At 38.8% G+C, this 19,181-nt stretch overlaps 1 protein-coding gene across 1 annotated transcript in view; it reads left to right on the forward strand.

Annotated features, from left to right (window-relative positions):
* The first annotated feature begins 3,951 nt into the window (after positions 1-3,951).
* Positions 3,952-19,181, forward strand: part of LOC142532834 (putative aarF domain-containing protein kinase At1g71810, chloroplastic) — a 43,939-nt gene continuing 28,709 nt past the window's right edge. The window contains exons 1-3 of the mRNA XM_075639340.1: positions 3,952-4,353; positions 5,112-5,156; positions 18,942-18,980. Coding sequence (XP_075495455.1) covers positions 4,012-4,353; positions 5,112-5,156; positions 18,942-18,980 — 426 coding nt within the window. The 5' untranslated portion in view covers positions 3,952-4,011. The remainder of the gene's footprint in view (positions 4,354-5,111; positions 5,157-18,941; positions 18,981-19,181) is intronic.

Raw genomic sequence — 19,181 nt, forward strand, 5'->3', positions numbered from 1 at the left:
CTTTCAGCTGACCAACTGAACTGATCTGAACCAGCTGCTAACCAACTGAACTGAATTGAACCAGACCAGCTGAAAGTGAACTGAAACAAATGAACTGAACTAAACCAGTTGAACTGAACCAGACCAGCTGAAACTGAACCGAACCAGTAGAACTAAACCAAACCAATTGAACTGAACCAGTTGAACAGTTGACCAGAGTTGACCACTCGGGAAAATGTCCAGCAAGGCGAACTTGACCGTTGCAATTTCAGAAACAGTACAAAAACTTTCCAAACGATCATATTCTTGTATCTAACGTATATATTATTGTTGGAGCCTATGAATACAAAATCTTGAAGATCAAACAAGAGCTTTTGAAGGGGATTCAAAGGATGGGCAGTTAGCATGAAGAAATCGGCTAGTTGAGAGCACAATTCCTTGTGTGAGGACACATTTGAGATGCACACTGTAAAGGATAAATTCCTAATACACAATCACTCACACATATACAAGAGAGTCGAATTTCAAAGATTAGTTGAGTGAGTTTTGCACAAAGACAATAAACTTGTGTATGTAGTCTTGGCATAAGAGACGTTAAATATTATGCAGATTGTGAGGTTGCAGCCTACAATCGAGAATGTGCTAGGAGTTTCAATTAGAAAAGAGATAAGTCATAACTTGAAATGAGTTTTGTACAAGTTATTGTATAAATCAAAGTCTTCTAGTGGATCATTCCCAAGAAGAAGAATGGGTGATGTAGGGGCATTTGAAGTATCCGAACATCTATAAAAAATTTGTGTCTATTTATTTATTGCATTTACTTATCATTTTCATAGTTTTAAAGATGCATTGCTGAAGCATTTTATGAGTTCTTCAAATACCAAAATATTACATTCCAAGTGTTTGATAAAATACTTCAACAAAATATTTTTACTCATTCAACTTCCATATATTTTAATGTTTTACAAAGTATTTAATCGATGTGGGGACCCGGGCTCTGACTCAATTGTCTTTGGGATTAATTGGATCTTTGCTAGAAAATGCGGGTCAAAATTTTGCTTTTTAACAATATAACCAAGTGTATATAAATCATACATCAATGTTATCTCTATTTTATTTCAACAAACGTAAGTACATGTCTTGTTCTATTTCCTTTATACCAACTAGTGTTCTTAACAAACTACATAGTACAAGTAGAACATTTAGTTGTCTTCTACGCCCGAAATCACCACGCTATCTCGATCTCTCATCTTTGTCTCGACTCCGATCCTGTCACATCTGTTGTCATGCACACATACAGACACAACAACAGCCGGAAACTCCGGTGAGAACAAATCCCAGTATAAAACATGTACACATGCATATACACAATATAAATCATGAACATACTATCATGAATGTAACCAATAGCAATACGTCCCATAGTCTATGAAACATAATCAATATAAGGCAAGCAACTTAAATCACACTCATATCTTTGACTCGACTCGTATCTAAGTCTAGGGATCCCGGTGTGAATAAGACGTAACAAGTCTCCCACCTACTCTCCCAGTCGGGGTGGCGGTACGTCTTATTCCTAGACTTCGGCCCTGTCTGTATCGAATATCTACAATCGGAGTCGATCTTCTCCTATGCCTCGATACCACCGAACGTCTAGAAACTTGGCATATCTGCCAATGACTCTCCTATCTCAATGCTTGTATATAAATCAATATAAAGCACAACATAACAAGGTATAGAAATCTAGTATGTGATTTGTGGGAAACTCAAACCGGATCTGATTCGAGTTATATCTCCCCAATCAAACATTGAATTATACCTTTCGTTGTTCAGTCTTTGTCGTTGTCGAGATCTCGATGTCGAAGCTAGTCAAGATAAATCTGAAATGACATATTCAAGATGTATTCTATCAATCTCTAGCTTAAATCAATACACATACGGATCAATATTCAATCTCGGTACATTTCAATGGCATAACGGCGTAATCTCTCAATACCGATCAATTCAAACATCAATAATCAATAACCATAACTCATAATTCTCATCCTAACAAAATCTACTATGCTGAAATCTGTATATATCCAAGTCAAGACATGATGGAACATGAAAAAGATCGCATATCATATCCGTTCTTCAATCCGGTTACGAAGATACATATCTCGAAATCTCAAGAACATATTTTAGAGTTCAAATCATAATTCTTTCCATACATAAAATCTGAATCATACTGAAACTTAAACAACTTGCATCCTCTTGTAGCCTTTGTCAAGAAGATCACGAAAATGAACTTGAATCGAAAATCGGATGGTTAGATTCTTCACAATCAAATGTCTAAGATGGAATGAAGTTTGGAGGAATTTTTGAATTTCTCTCGGTGCTTTCCTGCTGAAATGAAGGAATGAAGACACTTCATATATATATATTGCATGGTGAAGGCAAATGGCTTAATCTTTGTTCAACACGTCGCACCGCAGGTGCGCTAGCTTTGCACTGCGGGTGCGCTGAGCCTACTGTAATACTTCCAAAATTTCAGAAGAAACGACCGCGGGTGCGCTAGCTTTTGGACCGCGGGTGCGTTGCCCTCTCTGTCCCAACACCGCAGGTGCGGTCACTTTTATGGTGCGGGTGCACTGACTCTACTGTACCACCAAAACTCGAATTGCAACGTCGACTCTCCATGTCTGTTCTTCCATTCCTTTATTCATAATATGAGATAACTCAAAAGTATCAAACTAAGATCTCGGGCATTACAATCGATTTCTACGAAGGATTATTTCGAGTATCGTCCTCTTGGTTTGAACACCAAACTCGATCTAATTAGTCGGCTTTCAATATTTCAAGAACCGAGTTATTATAACTCAACGATTTCCCCCCAAATCGATCCTAACATAGTTTGAAATCTATAAATAATGATGCAGATTAGTTGAGCGGATGTTAGTAACCTACAGAACAAAAAGATTACACAGACAAACATTTGATTCAAGCTTTCAAACATACAAGTAGAACTGATCATAAAGCACACTTTTCAAAGTTATCTAATCATTAAGGTTTATTAAGTGCTAGAAGAAATCTTTGTAATTCATTGTATTCGAGAACAATTTGTATACTATTTCTTCATTCAGTTCAGTAAACTAGGAGTTTCAATTTTGGCAGTATTAAGTCCAAACTGAACTAGGTTTTCGTAAATTGCTTCTAAAGCTCAAACCCTTCTAGTGTGAGCCTTCCCAAAAAGAAGCAGGAGGGACGTAGAAGCTTGAGTTCTCCGAACATCCAGAAACAAACTTGCGTATATTTTAGTTTCAGTTTGCCATTAAGTTTACATTGTCAAACCATTATTTGAACCGTACTAATCTATCAATTTGGCTTCTTTTCGGACATATTTTGTTAGTCTAACATTGACAATTGAGAATATCAAATTTTGTTTCTAACCAGACTGAATTATTTTTGAAAAAAGAAATTTTTGGAAGTGTATATTGAACCCCTTGTAAACACTTCAGTCGATCCTTTTATTTTCTCTAATCCTATTAAAGAAGCTTGCATTTTTCTTCTTGATAAGGAGAAATGGCAATATTAGATCCATCAGATTTGCTAGAGTAGGGTTTTGCATCACAAATTGGGTAAAATACCGGTTCGGGTAGATAGTTTGGACGGGTGGTAAGAGATGTCTTAGGTACATGAGACGATATCGCACAAGTTTTTGTCCAAAAACTAAGGGTCCTGTCGGCTACTCAATGCAGATCATGCACAACCTATTGGTCATGCAAGAGTCGCCCCAAAATCAGTTATTATATCCTATTTCGTGTATTTGGATAGAAAAGAGAAACATCTGTGGATTTGGATAAATAATATAAACATTTAACCCCTGGTTATCATGCACAACCTGTTGGTCATGCAAGAATCGCCCCAAAATCAGTTATTATATCCTATTTCCGCAAATAAGAGAAACATTCGTGGATTTGGATAAATAAGATAAAACATTTAAAAGACAGGCCAACCGTTTCTACGCTCATTCGTCTCACCCCCAGACGTACAATGCTACTTTTCTTCTCACCGTCTCAACTTCTGTTACCCACAATTACCTTCACTCCCGGGCGGGTTCCGTCGACATTCACTCCTCGACGCCTTTCCACTATGGAGGCAGCGGCTTCTAGTAAACTGGATGCTTTCACTCAGTACTCCGGCTACCTCTTTCAGATGACCGCATCCGAAGGCGAATCATTGACTGAATACAACATTTCCAAAATCAGAGCTATATATCTGAAAAAACCTTTTATTCTTTTGCGACGACTCTTCCAAATAACCACCACCCTGGGCAAGTGGTTCGCTCTACGGTACTACGACAACCTTACAGAGCGTGCCGATTTGATGTTCGAGGTATGAATCTTAAGCGCAAATAGTTTTCGAATTTGAACGTCATTTTCTACATGTGCTTCCGAGTTAAAAGTTTTTCAATCTCATTGAATTGGTCAAACGAATGTAGCCTCCAGTAATTGGGATTGACCAAAATATGATGTTTATGACCAATGAAAAACTGTACAATGAAAGGTTGATTGGTGAGGTTACAACTAAATTCTCGAAGGTTTACAAGCAGAAACAACTCTGGTCGGAAGAAATACTGTAGTGCACAAAACTTCAAAATTGTACAACCTGAGACACGCAAAGATGACGGAATTTGCCTTAAATTTCCGGAAGAATTTTTATGATGAGAGCTTAATTATTTATTTTGGATTGCATACTGGTGCAATTCTGCGATCACTTTTCTTGCTAGCTTAATCACTGTCTCAGCAAATCAGCTGCATTTGTATCAATTTTCACGTAGTTAACTGCTTGAACGATAACTGCTAACTACTGTTATTTGGTTGTCAACGTTGCTCACACATCCATCTTGGAGCCCAAATATCCTTTTTAAGTTGTGGTGCCAACATTAGTGAAGCTTGATTCTGCTGGATATAATTTGTTATATGCCACTGTCTTGTTGATGCATCGTTTATATATGAGTTAATGAGCTGTCTTGTTACTTTTTTATTAGTGAAAACATGTGTTATTCTTATTTAGTTAAAATTGTCATACCGCAAAATCACACTTTACTGTTAGGAATTCACTAAGTATAGTTTTGACTTATATCTTTGTAGGTGAGGGCAGCGGAATTAAGGAAGATACTAGTACAACTTGGCCCGGTAAATCTTGTTCCATATTTATCAGATAATAGTTAATTTGAATCCCTTTCCTTTCATTCCCACTCTTGCTGTCAGCATCATTTTTATTGTGTTACTTACGAAACAGCTCGTGTTACATTCATTATCATTAATTAGTTTCAAATATACTTTTAAGTTGCATGATTTCAAATCGTCGTAACTTCATTTAGGCCAGAAAAAAATAAGATTCTGGGATACATTACGTCTGCAATGGATGAAATGCATCTACGCACAAAACAACATTCTAAGGTTATTGAGGGGGTTTATTGAATTCTTCCTTGAACATTTTCTCCCATTACTCCATCTCTATTGTAGATGATCGAATTTTTACGTGTGAACAAATGTGGCCAAGGTAGGCATTTGATTTTCTAGGACTTCTGTCCTGGATTTGAGTCATATCGAGTACATGGGGTCGATGAACTTATTTTGCAGAATCTATACATATTTAGGCGTAGATCTATTAATATATATGCTAAAAGTTTTCACCTTTCTTTTCTGCATATAGAATATCTTTGGTAATGTTTAATGAGACTTGTGATGTCAGTGCAAGAATTTCTCTGATAAAGAAGGTAGATGTACATAGAAAAATTAATGGGACCGATCCATGAGACACCACACAATTAAGGGAACTACAATATCATTAGTAAAAAATAAATTTCCAATCCCTAGCTAGGTCCGATATTAGCAGGTCATTAAACTGTGGCATCTTAGTTGCCCAAGTCGCAACTCTGAATTTAATCTTCTCTCATACTTCATCCAACGACTCCGATATATCAGTGAATATTCTACTGTTGCGCTCTAACCAAATCGACTAAAAGATACAATGAACTTCGAAGTACCAAAAGTTCCTAAGGGCTTTCCCGGTAAGAAATCCCGGGTCCATGATAAACATGTCTTGTGATCTGCTCGAAAACGTCCATTCAAAACCCAACTCTTGCATAACTTTAATCCAAATACGAGTCGTAAAGGAACAATGCAACAATAGATGGTCTTGATTCTCCTCATGTTCCTTGCATAAGCTACACCATTGTGGGCATAAGACAGAGATGTGCCAGCGTTTTTGAAAAGCATCACAAGTCTGCAATTTCCCCAAAGCCACGATCCACGAGAAAACTTGAACCTTATGTGGGATAGGTACTTGTCAAATGTTAGAGTAGTAGATGAATGAAGGAAAATTGGGATCCGGAAAGAATGAAGTGTAAAAAGAATTAACAGAAAAAACACCAGAAGGCTCCCCCAACCAAACCCGAATGTCCTCCGTGCCCAAACTCATCCTAACTGAATCTAAGACCCCTAAAAGAGTGCTGAACTCTCCCAATTTGACGTCGTTTAACGCTCTTCTGAAACGCACATCCCATTGAATGCTGGAATTACCCTGAATATCGACGACATTGAAGAATTGGCAAATCGGTTTGTTGATTTTGGAGGAGATAAGAAAAAGAAATGGAAAACGCTCTTTGAACGACAAAGCCCCCGCCCACCTATCCTCCAAAAACGAATGATATTCCCCCCTTTGAGCACCGCTCTAATCAACTGATGACAAGCCGTGTCAGAACGAGAGATAAACTTCCAAGGACTTCTAAAGGTCGAGTTCCTAGCCATCCTTACATCCCACCCATTATCTTGAAGTCCATAAATGCTTACCAAAACTTTTTTCCACAAAGATTACCTTTCGACCGAGCATATCCGCCACCACTTCCCTAAAAACGCCTTATTCCTCAGACGAATATTTCTCAATCCTAGACCTCCACTGTCTTTAGGTTTGCAGACTTGTTCCCAAGCAACAGCATGGCTATGTGCCTCCCCATCGGCTTCATCCCACAAAAAATCCCTCATCAATTTTTCCATTGTTTGACCACCCGGTTTGGAACTTTAAAGAAACATAAAGTATGTTGGCATGACGCTTAACACCGACTTTATCAGTGTAAGACGACCGCCTCGTGAGAGTAATGCCTTCTTCCAACTTGCAAGTTTTTTAGACATTTTTGAAACCATGGGTTCCCAAAATTCTAGATTTCTCGGGTTGCCTCCCAATGGTGTTCCCAAGCACACTGTGTTTGTGTGTAAGGACCTAGAATCCTTGCAAGCAAATGGTGATATCAGAAATCTCAAGCACTATCTTAGAATGATAGATGTAGGCTATTAGTAGCCAAACTACTACAAATTGGTGTTTTTGTAAGCGAGGAAGAGAAAAACTCTTTATTTTATTTGTCTTGCTTTCTTGTTCATAATAATGTTAAGTCTTTTAAAGGCAAAAATGAAACTAAAAATGAAAAGTATTATAGTCCCACATATATTGGGACGAGCGCTCGATCAATCCCCAAATTAACCTAATTATTTTGGAAAAAAATCTCCTTAATTAATCAACAGCCCCCCCTTAAGTAGGTGCAAAAATATTTTTCATGCCCAACATGCTAACTTGAACCTTAAAAGGTTGTCTTAACCTGTTGCAATCTTGCCAAAATAAATACAAATTGTTCCTTATATTTTTTCTTTTGTAAAAGAAAATGATTGTCTATCTGTGTGTTTTGTTATGTCGTGTAAGACTGGATTATGAGCGATGCAAATTCATGATTTATTATCATGAAATCAGCTTTATTGGTTAGTGGCCTCCTAAATAAATTAGTTTTCCAACTGATCTTTGATATCATCCTGTGTCAACCAGAGTGCCTTTTTTACTTCCCCAAGCTTGAAATTCGTATCAATTGGAGTGTTTGCAGATCTACATCTGCTCATACTGATTGCTTTTAAGAGTTCTAGGATGTACTTGCATCATGAGACAATAATCCAATTTCTTTGATCTAGCTGCTTCCATTCCCAAGAAGTTTCTTAGTTGCCCAAAATCCTTGATTTCTAATTTTGTCGCCATTTCTTGTTTTAATATATTCGTTTCTTCTATGTTATCTCCTGCCAGAATGATGTCATCCACAAGGAAAATCAACATAGATGTCTTTTCGTTAGTAGATTTATTAAGAAGGTATGATTAGCTTGTCCTTGGTAAATCCTTGACCTTTAATGAAAGTGGTTAATCATCAAACTATGTTTTGGGTGGCTATTTAAGACATACAAAGATTTTTTATGTGCACACTTTTGGCCCCAAACATTTCATCAAACTGAGTTGGAGGTTCCATTAGAAACTTCTTCTAAATCTCCATTCAGAAATTTTTTTTCCATCAAACTAGTACAATATCCACCCACAAGGAAAGACCGCCCCACCCACAATATCCATTCAGAAATTTATCTCTGCTTAACCTAAGACCGCCCCACCCACAAGGAAAGAAATCGTAGGTGTGCGCGAATAAAAGTTCAGAAGAACCCGTAAAGTTGTTAAGAATTTCCGGTGACCGCCGGTAGGCGCCGGTCGCGGTGAGGAGATAGTGATCGACAAAGGAAGAGATTCACGAGGCACTGTGAGGGGAAGAGGTCGGCCGCAAAAGCGAAGGTAAAAGGAGGTAGAGAGCATTTTTGAAAAATTCTCTCTCTAGGGCTTTTTGCCTTTTAAGTTTTTTTAAAAGAATGGTTTTTTGCCCTTTCATTAATTCTTATACAGAATATATGCACATTTGTCCACATGCAATTTAAGGAAAGATAATCATGAAAATCCCGGATTGATCAAATCAAATCCTACCCCATTTTTTTGATTATACTGTATATATTTTCCTATTCTATATCTATTTAAGGAAAAAATATGATGGAACATATTTCCAATAATCTCCAACAGTTTCCAAGGTCAATTCACCAAACCAAGGCCCCTCAAGATTATGTGCTCTCTGACCTTTGGGGACCAGCTAAAGTATCTTCAAATGGTGGAAACAGATGCTTTATGTCTATTATAGACGACTTCTCAAGGAGAGTTTGGGTTTACACTCTGAAACACAAGAATGAAACATTAGACAAATTCAAAGCTTGGTTCACACTGCTGCTGCCGCTAGGAAAAACCAAACTGCTCTAGGGAATACACCTACCCATTGAGGTGGAGCTTCCAATAAGCTCTACACTGGACCATCAGGCTTATGCTCAAATTCCTGACCACATTGAAGAGGATCCACAAGGTGAATGGATGAAACAGGATCATCAATTGGTCAGGGATAGGCAAAGAAGAACATTTAAACCCCCAGACAGACATGGCTATGCTAATATGATATCCTATGCTTTAACAGTAGCATCTGCCATTAGTTATGATTAGCCAACTACAGTTAGAAAAGCTATGGACTCTGTGGACAGGGAACAATGGCTTTTGGTCGTGAAAGATGAACTAAACTCACTGGAAAAGAACCAAACATGGGAACTTGTACCCAAACCACATGGTCACGAGGTTGTTGGTTCCAAATGGTTCTTCACAAGAAAAGATACCGCACATTGATGTTAACCTACACTTTGTCCGAGAAGTCATTGAAAGTGGAGCTGTTCAAGTAATGAAGATAAGCACTCGTCAGAACCCAACAGATACGTGAACTAAGGTAATTCCAGGTAGCAAGTTTAGTTGCTGTCTGGATGATATCAATCTAACAAAAGATGAATAACCCCGTGTAGAGGAGCTAGTTGAGACAAGTCTAAGTGTATGAATACATGACAAGGTGGAGAAATGTGAACACAGTCTCAAGCATGTCATACATGATCGATTTGATTTTGACTCGTGTCAAGGAAACTAACTTGACAGTTACTGAAGCGCAGACAGATGTAAGCTGGTACTTATTGACTCTCACTGAGATTTGAAAACAAGCAAGTGAAAGTCAATGAAGAAACACAGAGAGAGAGCTTCAAAAGAATCAAGGGAAGTTTTTTTGCAGAGATCATGTTACAAACACAAAGCAATAGAGAGAGATTCAATCAAGAGTGTTTCTAGAGAAAGATAGAAACAAGAGTGTGTTGAATGTTTTTATTGCTTTTTTATCAGAATCCGATCTTGATCAATAAAGATTTGTCTCCCGTGAAAGTAGGTCGTTAGGAACCGAACCACATAAATCTTTGAGTCTCTATTACTTTACTGCACTTGCATCTCAATTTCTCATGTTGTTGATCATCATCATCATTGAGTGTCGTATTCAATTCAATTAACCTGAAGTATTCCAACTGTTGCGCATAAATCATTACAAACTTCTTCATCCAAACTTTGAGTGATGCTTGGTCATGCTTTGGGAAGTGGCTTCTCGTATTTTTTGTGAGATGCTACTCTGAATAAATAAGATCTTTGAACCTTTTTCATTTTTGTTTGTTTCCTACTTCCTGTCGTGATACGATTTTCTCCTGTTTGTGCGGGAAGATCATCGCTTTGACGAATATCAACTTCAATTGTAAATTCAGAACTATGAGAAGTATTCTCATCTTTATGATAGTGCCACCTTAGGGGAGTAGTAGAGGATGTTTTAGTGAAGGTTGACAAGTTTATTTTCCCAGTGGACTTTGTTGTGTTAGATATGGAAGATCCCTCGAAGATGGGAGTTGGTGTAATAGGATGTAACCTCCAAGAAGGTGACATCCATAGACCCAAAATATTTTTTCCAGAGGGGTCAAAGCATTTAAAACCTTTTTGGCTGTTAAGCTATCGTACAAAGATCCATTTTTGTGCACGAGAATCCAATAAAAATAACATTAAAAGGCTAATATATCTTCCATTTTTTAAAACTCAATCACATTTACCCCATTTGTATGGGATTTTATACCTGATTTTTAAAAACACAAAGATTAAAATGCAATGAATTTTTCACATGAGGATTTTGGTTTTTTTTTTAAATTGTGGGCGGGGGTTCATGATGCAATTTGCCCAATTAGAACGTGATGGATCATGATCATCAAATCCTTTAGGGTTTTTTAGTTTAAAAATGTTATATAATTAAATATTCATTATTTAAAATAAAATTTTATAGCTATATAATTTATTAAAAATTATAATAATCTAACCTAAAAAATTGTTTTTTTTGGCACGTTTTTTATACGTTTAACTTAATATGGTTTTTGGTTGACTATTTTTCATGTTTTGTTTAAAGTGAAGCTTTTTCCTGACGTTCCGTGCTTAATCGCACTTAAGCCACACTTTTTCATGCTCTTTAGAACAGTGGTTAAAAGTGTATCCCCCCAAAGATAGTTAAGAACTTTAGTTGCGAATAATAAAGCTCTGACAATTTTATTGAGATACTTGTTTTTCGTTCACCCACCCCATTTTGCTGATGAGTATTTGTGCATGAACTTCGATGAATAATTCCTTTGTTAGAAAAAAATTCCCTGCCATAGTATTAAATATTCTTTTCTATTATCACTCTGAAAATTCTTGATTTGCAATTGAAATTGATTTTTAACCATTTGATAATTTTTTTAAAAAATTATGGCAACATCAGATCTATCGTTTTAAAAAAAAACTTGGGTAAGACAAGCATGATCATCAATAAACCATTTTCAGTGACAATTGTTATGCTTACGGGACCTCAAACCTCACTATGAATTAGAGTAAATAGTTGTGACTTTTGATAGGGGTTAAAATTAAAAATGGATCGACGATACTTGGAAATTCGCAAAACTTGCACTGAAATATAGTAGGAATTTTGTTGTGGAAACTTGTTCTTCGAATAATTAAATTATGATGCCCTATGCTGTAATGCCATAATAAAATATTCTGAGAATCAAAAACAATAATACTGCGGAAGCAAATCGTCCGGTGTTGCCAATCAAAATCGGATTTGGTATGTAAGAGATATAGACACCATCATGCTTATAACCTCCGGTAAGTTTAATAACAGACAACAGATTGTAAGACAGTGAGGGGACATACAAGACTTCTTTTTTTTTTTTTTTGATACGAAACTACTTTTCATTAGAATAATATAGTGGATTACAAAGGATAGTAATCCTAAGAACTCGAGTACAAAGAAATAAATAAAAATAGAGATCTTAAGTCAACAACAAACATAATTCCAATCCCTAATCACATCCGCAATAATTAAATGCTTAAATTCCGGTAACATCATTGTCCATGTCGCGACCCTGAAGCTGATCTTTGCCCATACTTCGTCGAGAGACTCTGCCGAATCCTGAAACAATCTACCATTTCTTTCCAACCACAGAGACCAAAAAATGCAGTGCACCGTCAAGACCCAGAATGTGTTATTCCTTCTGCCATCTGCCATAGTCGTGTCCATGATGAATAACTCCCGAGCCTTTCTTGGAAAAGCCCAATCGAACCGAAGCTCTTGCGAAACTCTTGTCCAAATAGCTCGTGAAAAAGAACAGTGCAATAGAAGATGGTCTTGGTTTTCTTCATTACTACGGCATAGGTTACACCATTGTGGTCTCAAAGCACAATTGGGCCACCTTTTCTGCAAAATGTCGCTAGTTGGTAGTTTTCCCAACGCCACTATCCGCGAGAAGACTTGGACCTTGTACGGGATCCGTATTTTCCAGATAGTATCGTGGTATGGGAATGAAGGGATAGCTGTAACCGGAAAAAAAGATGCATAGAAAGACCGAACAGAAAAAAACCCCGAAGGATCCCCCAACCACACTCTAAAATCAGTCGTACCCCTCTCCAACCTAACCGTGTCTAAAAACCCTAGAAGGTCCCCTAGTTTCTCTACTTCTACCTCATTTAAGGCTCTCCTGAAACGCACATCCCACTGAAAAATATTATTGTTAACTCCCATATCATTTACCTCTAAAAAGCTAGTGATTGGTTTGTTAACGGTTGAAGAGATTCGAAACAGAGATGGAAAACGATATTTGAAAGACAAAACACCTCCCCCCCAGATATCTTCCCAGAAGCGTATCAAGTTCCCCCCCTTTAAAACCGCCCTAATCAAAAACTGAAAAGCCGAGTACGATCGAGAGATAAACTTCCAGGGGCTTTTGAAGGTCGAGTTCCTCGCCAAACCCACATCCCAACCGTTATCCTGTAGACCATAGATACTCCTGATAACTGTCTTCCACAAAGAATCTTTTTCCACCGAACATCTCCACCACCACTTTCCGAGAAGTGCTTTGTTCGTCAAGCATATATTCCCCAACCCCAGTCCTCCCCTGTCCTTTGGCTTACAAACTTGTTTCTACCCAACTACATGGCAATGTGTCTCCCCATCCGCTCCGTCCCAAAGGAAATCCCTCATAAATTTTTCCATCTTTTTGGCCACCCCACTTGGCACTTTGAAAAGTGACATATAGTAAGTTGGCATCGCGCCTAAGACTGCCTTAATCAAAGTGAGACGACCACCTCTCGAAAGAAAGGACTTCTTCCAACTTGCTAGTTTCTTAGCCATTTTCGATAATACGGGCTCCCAAAATTCAGCAGACTTGGGGTCACCTTCCAAAGGTGCTCCAAGGTACTTGATCGGCCAATCATCTCTTTTGCACCCAATTACTCGAGCCATATCAACGATTTCCCCTTCCAAAACATTTAATCCCAAGACAACACTTTTTTCCAAATTGATTTTCAGTCCTGATTTAAGAGAGAAGTTGTTAAGAATCTCCAATAGTGCCATAAGATGCCTATCCGACTGGACAAAAAACGTGTCGTCTGCGAATTGTATATGAGATATTTCGATTTTTCCTTCCCCACCACCCATCCTCTGACCTCGTTCACTGTTTTTGCCCTATCAACCAACCGACCCAAACAATCAATCATAAGATTAAAGAGAAAAGGGGTTAGCGGATCCCCTTGTCGAATGCCTCTCTTCCCCTGGAATTTTCCCCGCGGTCTACTGTTGATGAAAATCGAAAAAGAAACATTCGAGACACAACCTTTAATCCACGACCTCCATCTTGTCCCAAAGCCTTTCATTTGCATCACATAATCAAGAAATCTCCAATCTACGTTGTCGTAGGCTTTTTCCAAATCAACTTTAAAACCCAACCCTTCTTTTTTTTCCTGCGATGTTCCTCAACCATCTCATTCGCTATCAGACAACAATCCAAAATTTGTCTTCCCTTAATAAAAGCGCATTGACTCTCTGAAATAGTCTTTCCCAAAACATTCTTCAATCTGTATGCTAAAACCTTTGCCAAAATCTTATAAAGACTCGTTGTCAGACTGATTGGGCGAAAATCTTTAACTTTGGTTGCATCTTGTTTCTTTGGGATAAGGCAGATATAGGTTTCATTAGTAATCGCATTAACAATGCCACCATTAAAAAATTCAGCAAACACCTTAACTAAATCTGCCTTTACCGTATCCCAATTCATCTGAAAGAAGGCCATTGTAAAACCATCCGGCCCTGGTGCTTTGTTCCCATCACAATCAAAAACAGCCCTCTTAATCTCATTTTCAGAAAAAGCAATCTCCAGCTCCTCTGCTTCATTCGCGTCTAAAGGACACCATTCCAATCCATCGAAACCCCCACCACCCCCGTCAGATTCCCGGTAAAGATTTTTGAAAAAGCTAACAATGTTTTCCTCGATCTGTTTCTCATCCGTAATCACAGACCCATCTTCCAACTCCACCTTTTCTATTATTGATCTGTTTCTACGATTGTTGAGTAGAGCATGGAAGAATCTTGAATTTTGGTCACCTTCCCTTAGCCATTTCACTTTTGCTTTTTGACTATCCATTTGAAATTTTCTAAACGACAACAATTCAAGTTCCGTCCTCATTTCATTTCTTTCCTCGTGAAGACTTTCTGACCACGACCCCTCGGCCTCCAAACCATCCAACTGATAAATTCGATTAACCACCTCCGTGTATCTAACTCCCACATCTCCGAAGACCTCCTTATTCCATTTAGAAACCTCGGCCTTCAACCCCTTGAGTTTCGTCATGAACTTGTATCCTTCCCAACCCCGTGAAACCCCAGTATTCCAACAAGACTTGACCAATTCTTTGAGCTTATGATGGGACAGCCAAGTGTTTTCAAATCTGAATGGAGCAGGACCCCACCTTAATTTCACTGTATCAAGCACGATGGGGCAGTGATCCGAAGTGATTCTTGGTAAGACCGTTTGTCTGTAGTTTGGAAAAATCTCCATCCAACCCCTCGAAAGTAGATATCTATCAAGTCGGCAGCATATAGGTTGAGCCCTGAAATTCGACCATGTGAACCTCGCGTTCAGCAAAGGTGGATCGTGTAAACGCAATTCCCCTATCAGCTTATCAAAACAGGACATACTCGTAGTATTTGAAAGACTGTTCAGCTTTTCTCCCGTGTTCCTTACGACGTTGAAATCACCTCCCAAACACCACTTATCTCTGCAAATAGAATGCAACCCCGCTATCTCATCCCAAAATAATTCTCTCTGTCTTGAATGAACCGGTCCATAAATGGCTGAGAACCACCATCTTATCTGATCACTCCCCTCTATCTCAATTGACACCGAGAACTCCCCTATCAAATTGTCGCTGACCCTAACTACTCTAGGATCCCACAGCACCAAAATACCTCCAGATCTCCCATTTGACGGTAAACAGGCCCAATCCACGAATCTAGATTTCCACATGCTTGCGACAAATCTTCTTTCTATCAGTTGTTGCTTTGTTTCTAGAATTACAACGATATCTGGTTTTTCCTTCCGAATGACTTTTCGAATCAATTCTCTCTTCCGTGCTGCTCCCCCTCCCCTAATGTTCCAAGAGCAAATCTTCATATTAACTTTGAAGAACCCTTCGACGTCGAACCTCTCTCGTAATTAACCCCAAAACTCAATCTTTGCAATTCTCTATTCAAAAGACCAGTAGATTTCTTAAATCCTCCCCAACACTTAGATTCTGGATGCCCTCCTTGAACCTCGAATGTAGTATCCATTTTGTCGGCTTTAGCAGCCCCTGTAAGAACAACGTCCTCGGTACTCGACTTTTCATCTACCCTCAGACCCCCACCACCTAAATAACCACTAGACAACCCGAGGACAGAGAAAGAAGATGGAAACAAGGCGTGAAGTTTGAAGGAATGGTTAAGAAACGAAGATTGGAATCCGGAAAATACCTGTCCCGCTGAAGGTGTCGCATCTTCCTGTGGAAGTGGGTCGGGGATTGGAGGCGGCTCATATTCTGATGAAAATAGCTCGTGGATATCCCCCAGCACTCCTACTGTTTTAACCGATGCATTAGATTTCTCAGAAACAAAGCTGCCCGTGTCTTCTAATTCGGACTCTTCCTCGAACAAGTCATCTTGTGAATCGTTGAACAAGCAATCTTCTTCATCTCTCATATCAAACTCTCGCAGCCTGCTATTTTCCTCAAGCTTCAATAAATCTGAACTTGTCTGTGCGCATTTGACAATGGCATGCTTAACTGCCGAAGTGCCTACATTCAATCTTCGAGTGTAAACTTTCCCATATGAAGGCATCTGTACGTTGACACTCACGGTATTGGCCCTCCTAATTTGCTCCTCGGCTCCTTCGTTATTCATGGATTGGACCGGTGAGCTGCTAAAACTCGAGAGTTCCTTTGGCCTGATCTTCTTCAGAATTTTGATTGCCTTATCCCCCGGAATAGGTGTTGACGACGCACTCTTATCAGCTGGCCCTTTCTGATTTGTATCGAACTGACAACTCCCCTGCCCAACTTCCAACCTTAACCCTTTATTGCCAGACCCACCTCTTGACCTCCCTTCATTTGTGGTTGTAGCTGGCTGCAACTTAACCACTGAATGATTCATCCCATCGTTATGGCCGCTGTCTTGATCTTCATTTTCGAATTGTTTTCGGGTCAAATTTGAGTTACCCCACCCCGCCACGGTCCTTTTACCATTAATCACCACCTGAGCGTATGTTTGCCTACCGTACTTCTCGTAGGCTGTTAGATCAAAGGTATCTACCTGAATCCGAATGTCAAGGGCCTGCCCTTCCAGCTGAATTTTCATCTTATTGCAAACAAACCCTCCTTCCGTGCCTTTCACCTTAATCTTTGCTGCCCCTAAGTCTGAAAGTAGTAGTGTGTCCGCATGTATGTCGATCAACCCCCCACATTGATCCCCTATTGTTTTGAAGGTTTCTTTCGACCATAGATTCCACGGTAGTCCAAAGATCCTAACCCAACTATTGCAACATTTTTCCACCGTATCCGCGGTATTGATATCCGGTTTCCAAGCCTCGAAGTTCAAAGACACCCCATTGTCAAAGAATCCTTTCTTCAGCTTAAGATAATATGCATACTCGCAATGGTCGGAGGGCCACCAAACCGCTTTGTTAGCTTGGAATGGAAATAGTTCAACCACTTTGTTTGTGTATTTGGCTAGTCCATTTTTTATCTGATCCCACGAGCTGTTCACTCTTCCCCTAGTAACAATTAGTGCTTCATTCCACTTCCTAACCATCAACGGTCTGTCATTGTCTTCCTTCACTTTCAGCAGTCCTCGGTTACCCTCCTCCACTTTTTTACCGTTAACTGGGATTGCTGTATTCCATCTTGTGTTAGCTGGACCGTATCTTAAGGTAGGTTGAAGCACATTCCTGTCAGACAACCCCGATAGCAACCTTATCACTGTATTCAGGATTTTATTCCAGCCCCCTGCTTTATAGCCGCTAGGAACGATCGTGATCTGTTTTCGACCTCTGAAACTGAACTTAGTAATCTCTAAGAATCTGCCACGCTTGTTTGAAAATCTTTGAATAGTAAACACCGCATTCCTGCCCCTAAACCGATGGAAATCCTTGCCCGAGACAGGATTAAAGATGAAATCCTTGAACCTTAGACATAGCCAGCTAGCTGCTTCTCGGTCCAAATCCAGAAAATATGTTGCGTTCCTCGTTTTTTCAGACCACCAAATAGACAAGCCCCCATTACCCGATCTCAGGTTGAAAATCTTATGTTCAATGAAGACTCCGTCCGTTGTGTTTTTCCTTAAAACAGCTGGCGCTCTTGCGTTTAACCCGTTGTTCATATTTTTGCCGACGAAAACCAAAGGTGCCTACTGGAAAGTGAAAATAACCACCCGTTTTTTGTGTAAGAAGGAAACTGAATACTGGAAGCACAGAAATCCTTCGAAAGAGAAAGATTCCCGCACGAGAGATTATTCCGAAGAGAACCGAAAGAAAAGGGATAGAAAAACGGAAGAAGAAATCAAAAGAAAGTGAAACCCGATTTCGCCGCCGGCGATGAAGGCCGGCGCCGGTAACTGTAGAAGGCAGCGACGCGTTTCCTCAGCAACCGAGAAGCATAGAGGGAAACAAGAAAGAAGCGCTGGAGCGGAAAAGAGGAGAGAGCATTTTTTAAAAAATTCTCTCTCTAGGGCTCACACTGGCTGGCTCCATATAACTCCACAAAATTACCACATACAAGACTTCTTTTAGAACTAGAGAAGAGGAAATATGACAAATGGTTACTTTTTTGTTTCGAAATTTGATGTTGATCGGTGTCCGATAAAATGGAAGCTCACATGTTGGAATTAGATTTAAAATACTAATACTATGTCTGATTTTATTGTAATTTAATTGGAAAACTTTTTACCATATTCATATGTTAGATATTTTTCACCTGTATGAATGTGTGGTAATTGAATTTAAAATAAGCAAGAGTTTTGGCATTTGATGTTATGGTAAACACCATACACCTATATTACATGTGTGTTTCTTTTCTCGATCTTCCGTCTTATTTAAATTTAACAAGTGTCGTTAAGTTTCTTATTGTCAGAAACTATGAAATGATAGCAGCCCTTATTTATTTTGAATTTTCGCAAACAGTTCACTTCCACAACTGGTACCTTATTATGTTTATGGTTGGATCATAATCAGACATAGTCAGTTGTCATGTTGTGACTTTAATAATGCATACTTTTCCAATTCACAGCAAGATGTTACATCTGAAAGCTATATCTTATTGAAGTAACATTCTATTTTTTTCCTTGTGTGCAGGCATATGTTAAAATTGCTCAGGCTATTTCATCTCGGCCAGTAAGTTACTTGTTATTTTATCCAATTTAAATATTATTATGATATTCAAATATTGACATGTTTTTTTAATTTATTGAAGGGGAATTCTTCGTTTTTTTAAAGAACAAACAAAAATGAGTATGAATGAAAATGGATTCTGTGTGTTAACTTTTAAAAAAGCTTTATGATGGGTTGATTACATACACCTCCACCTAGGTTTAT

This window comes from Primulina tabacum, chromosome 18 (genome assembly GCF_025594145.1).
Source record: "Primulina tabacum isolate GXHZ01 chromosome 18, ASM2559414v2, whole genome shotgun sequence".
NCBI lineage: Eukaryota > Viridiplantae > Streptophyta > Magnoliopsida > Lamiales > Gesneriaceae > Primulina > Primulina tabacum.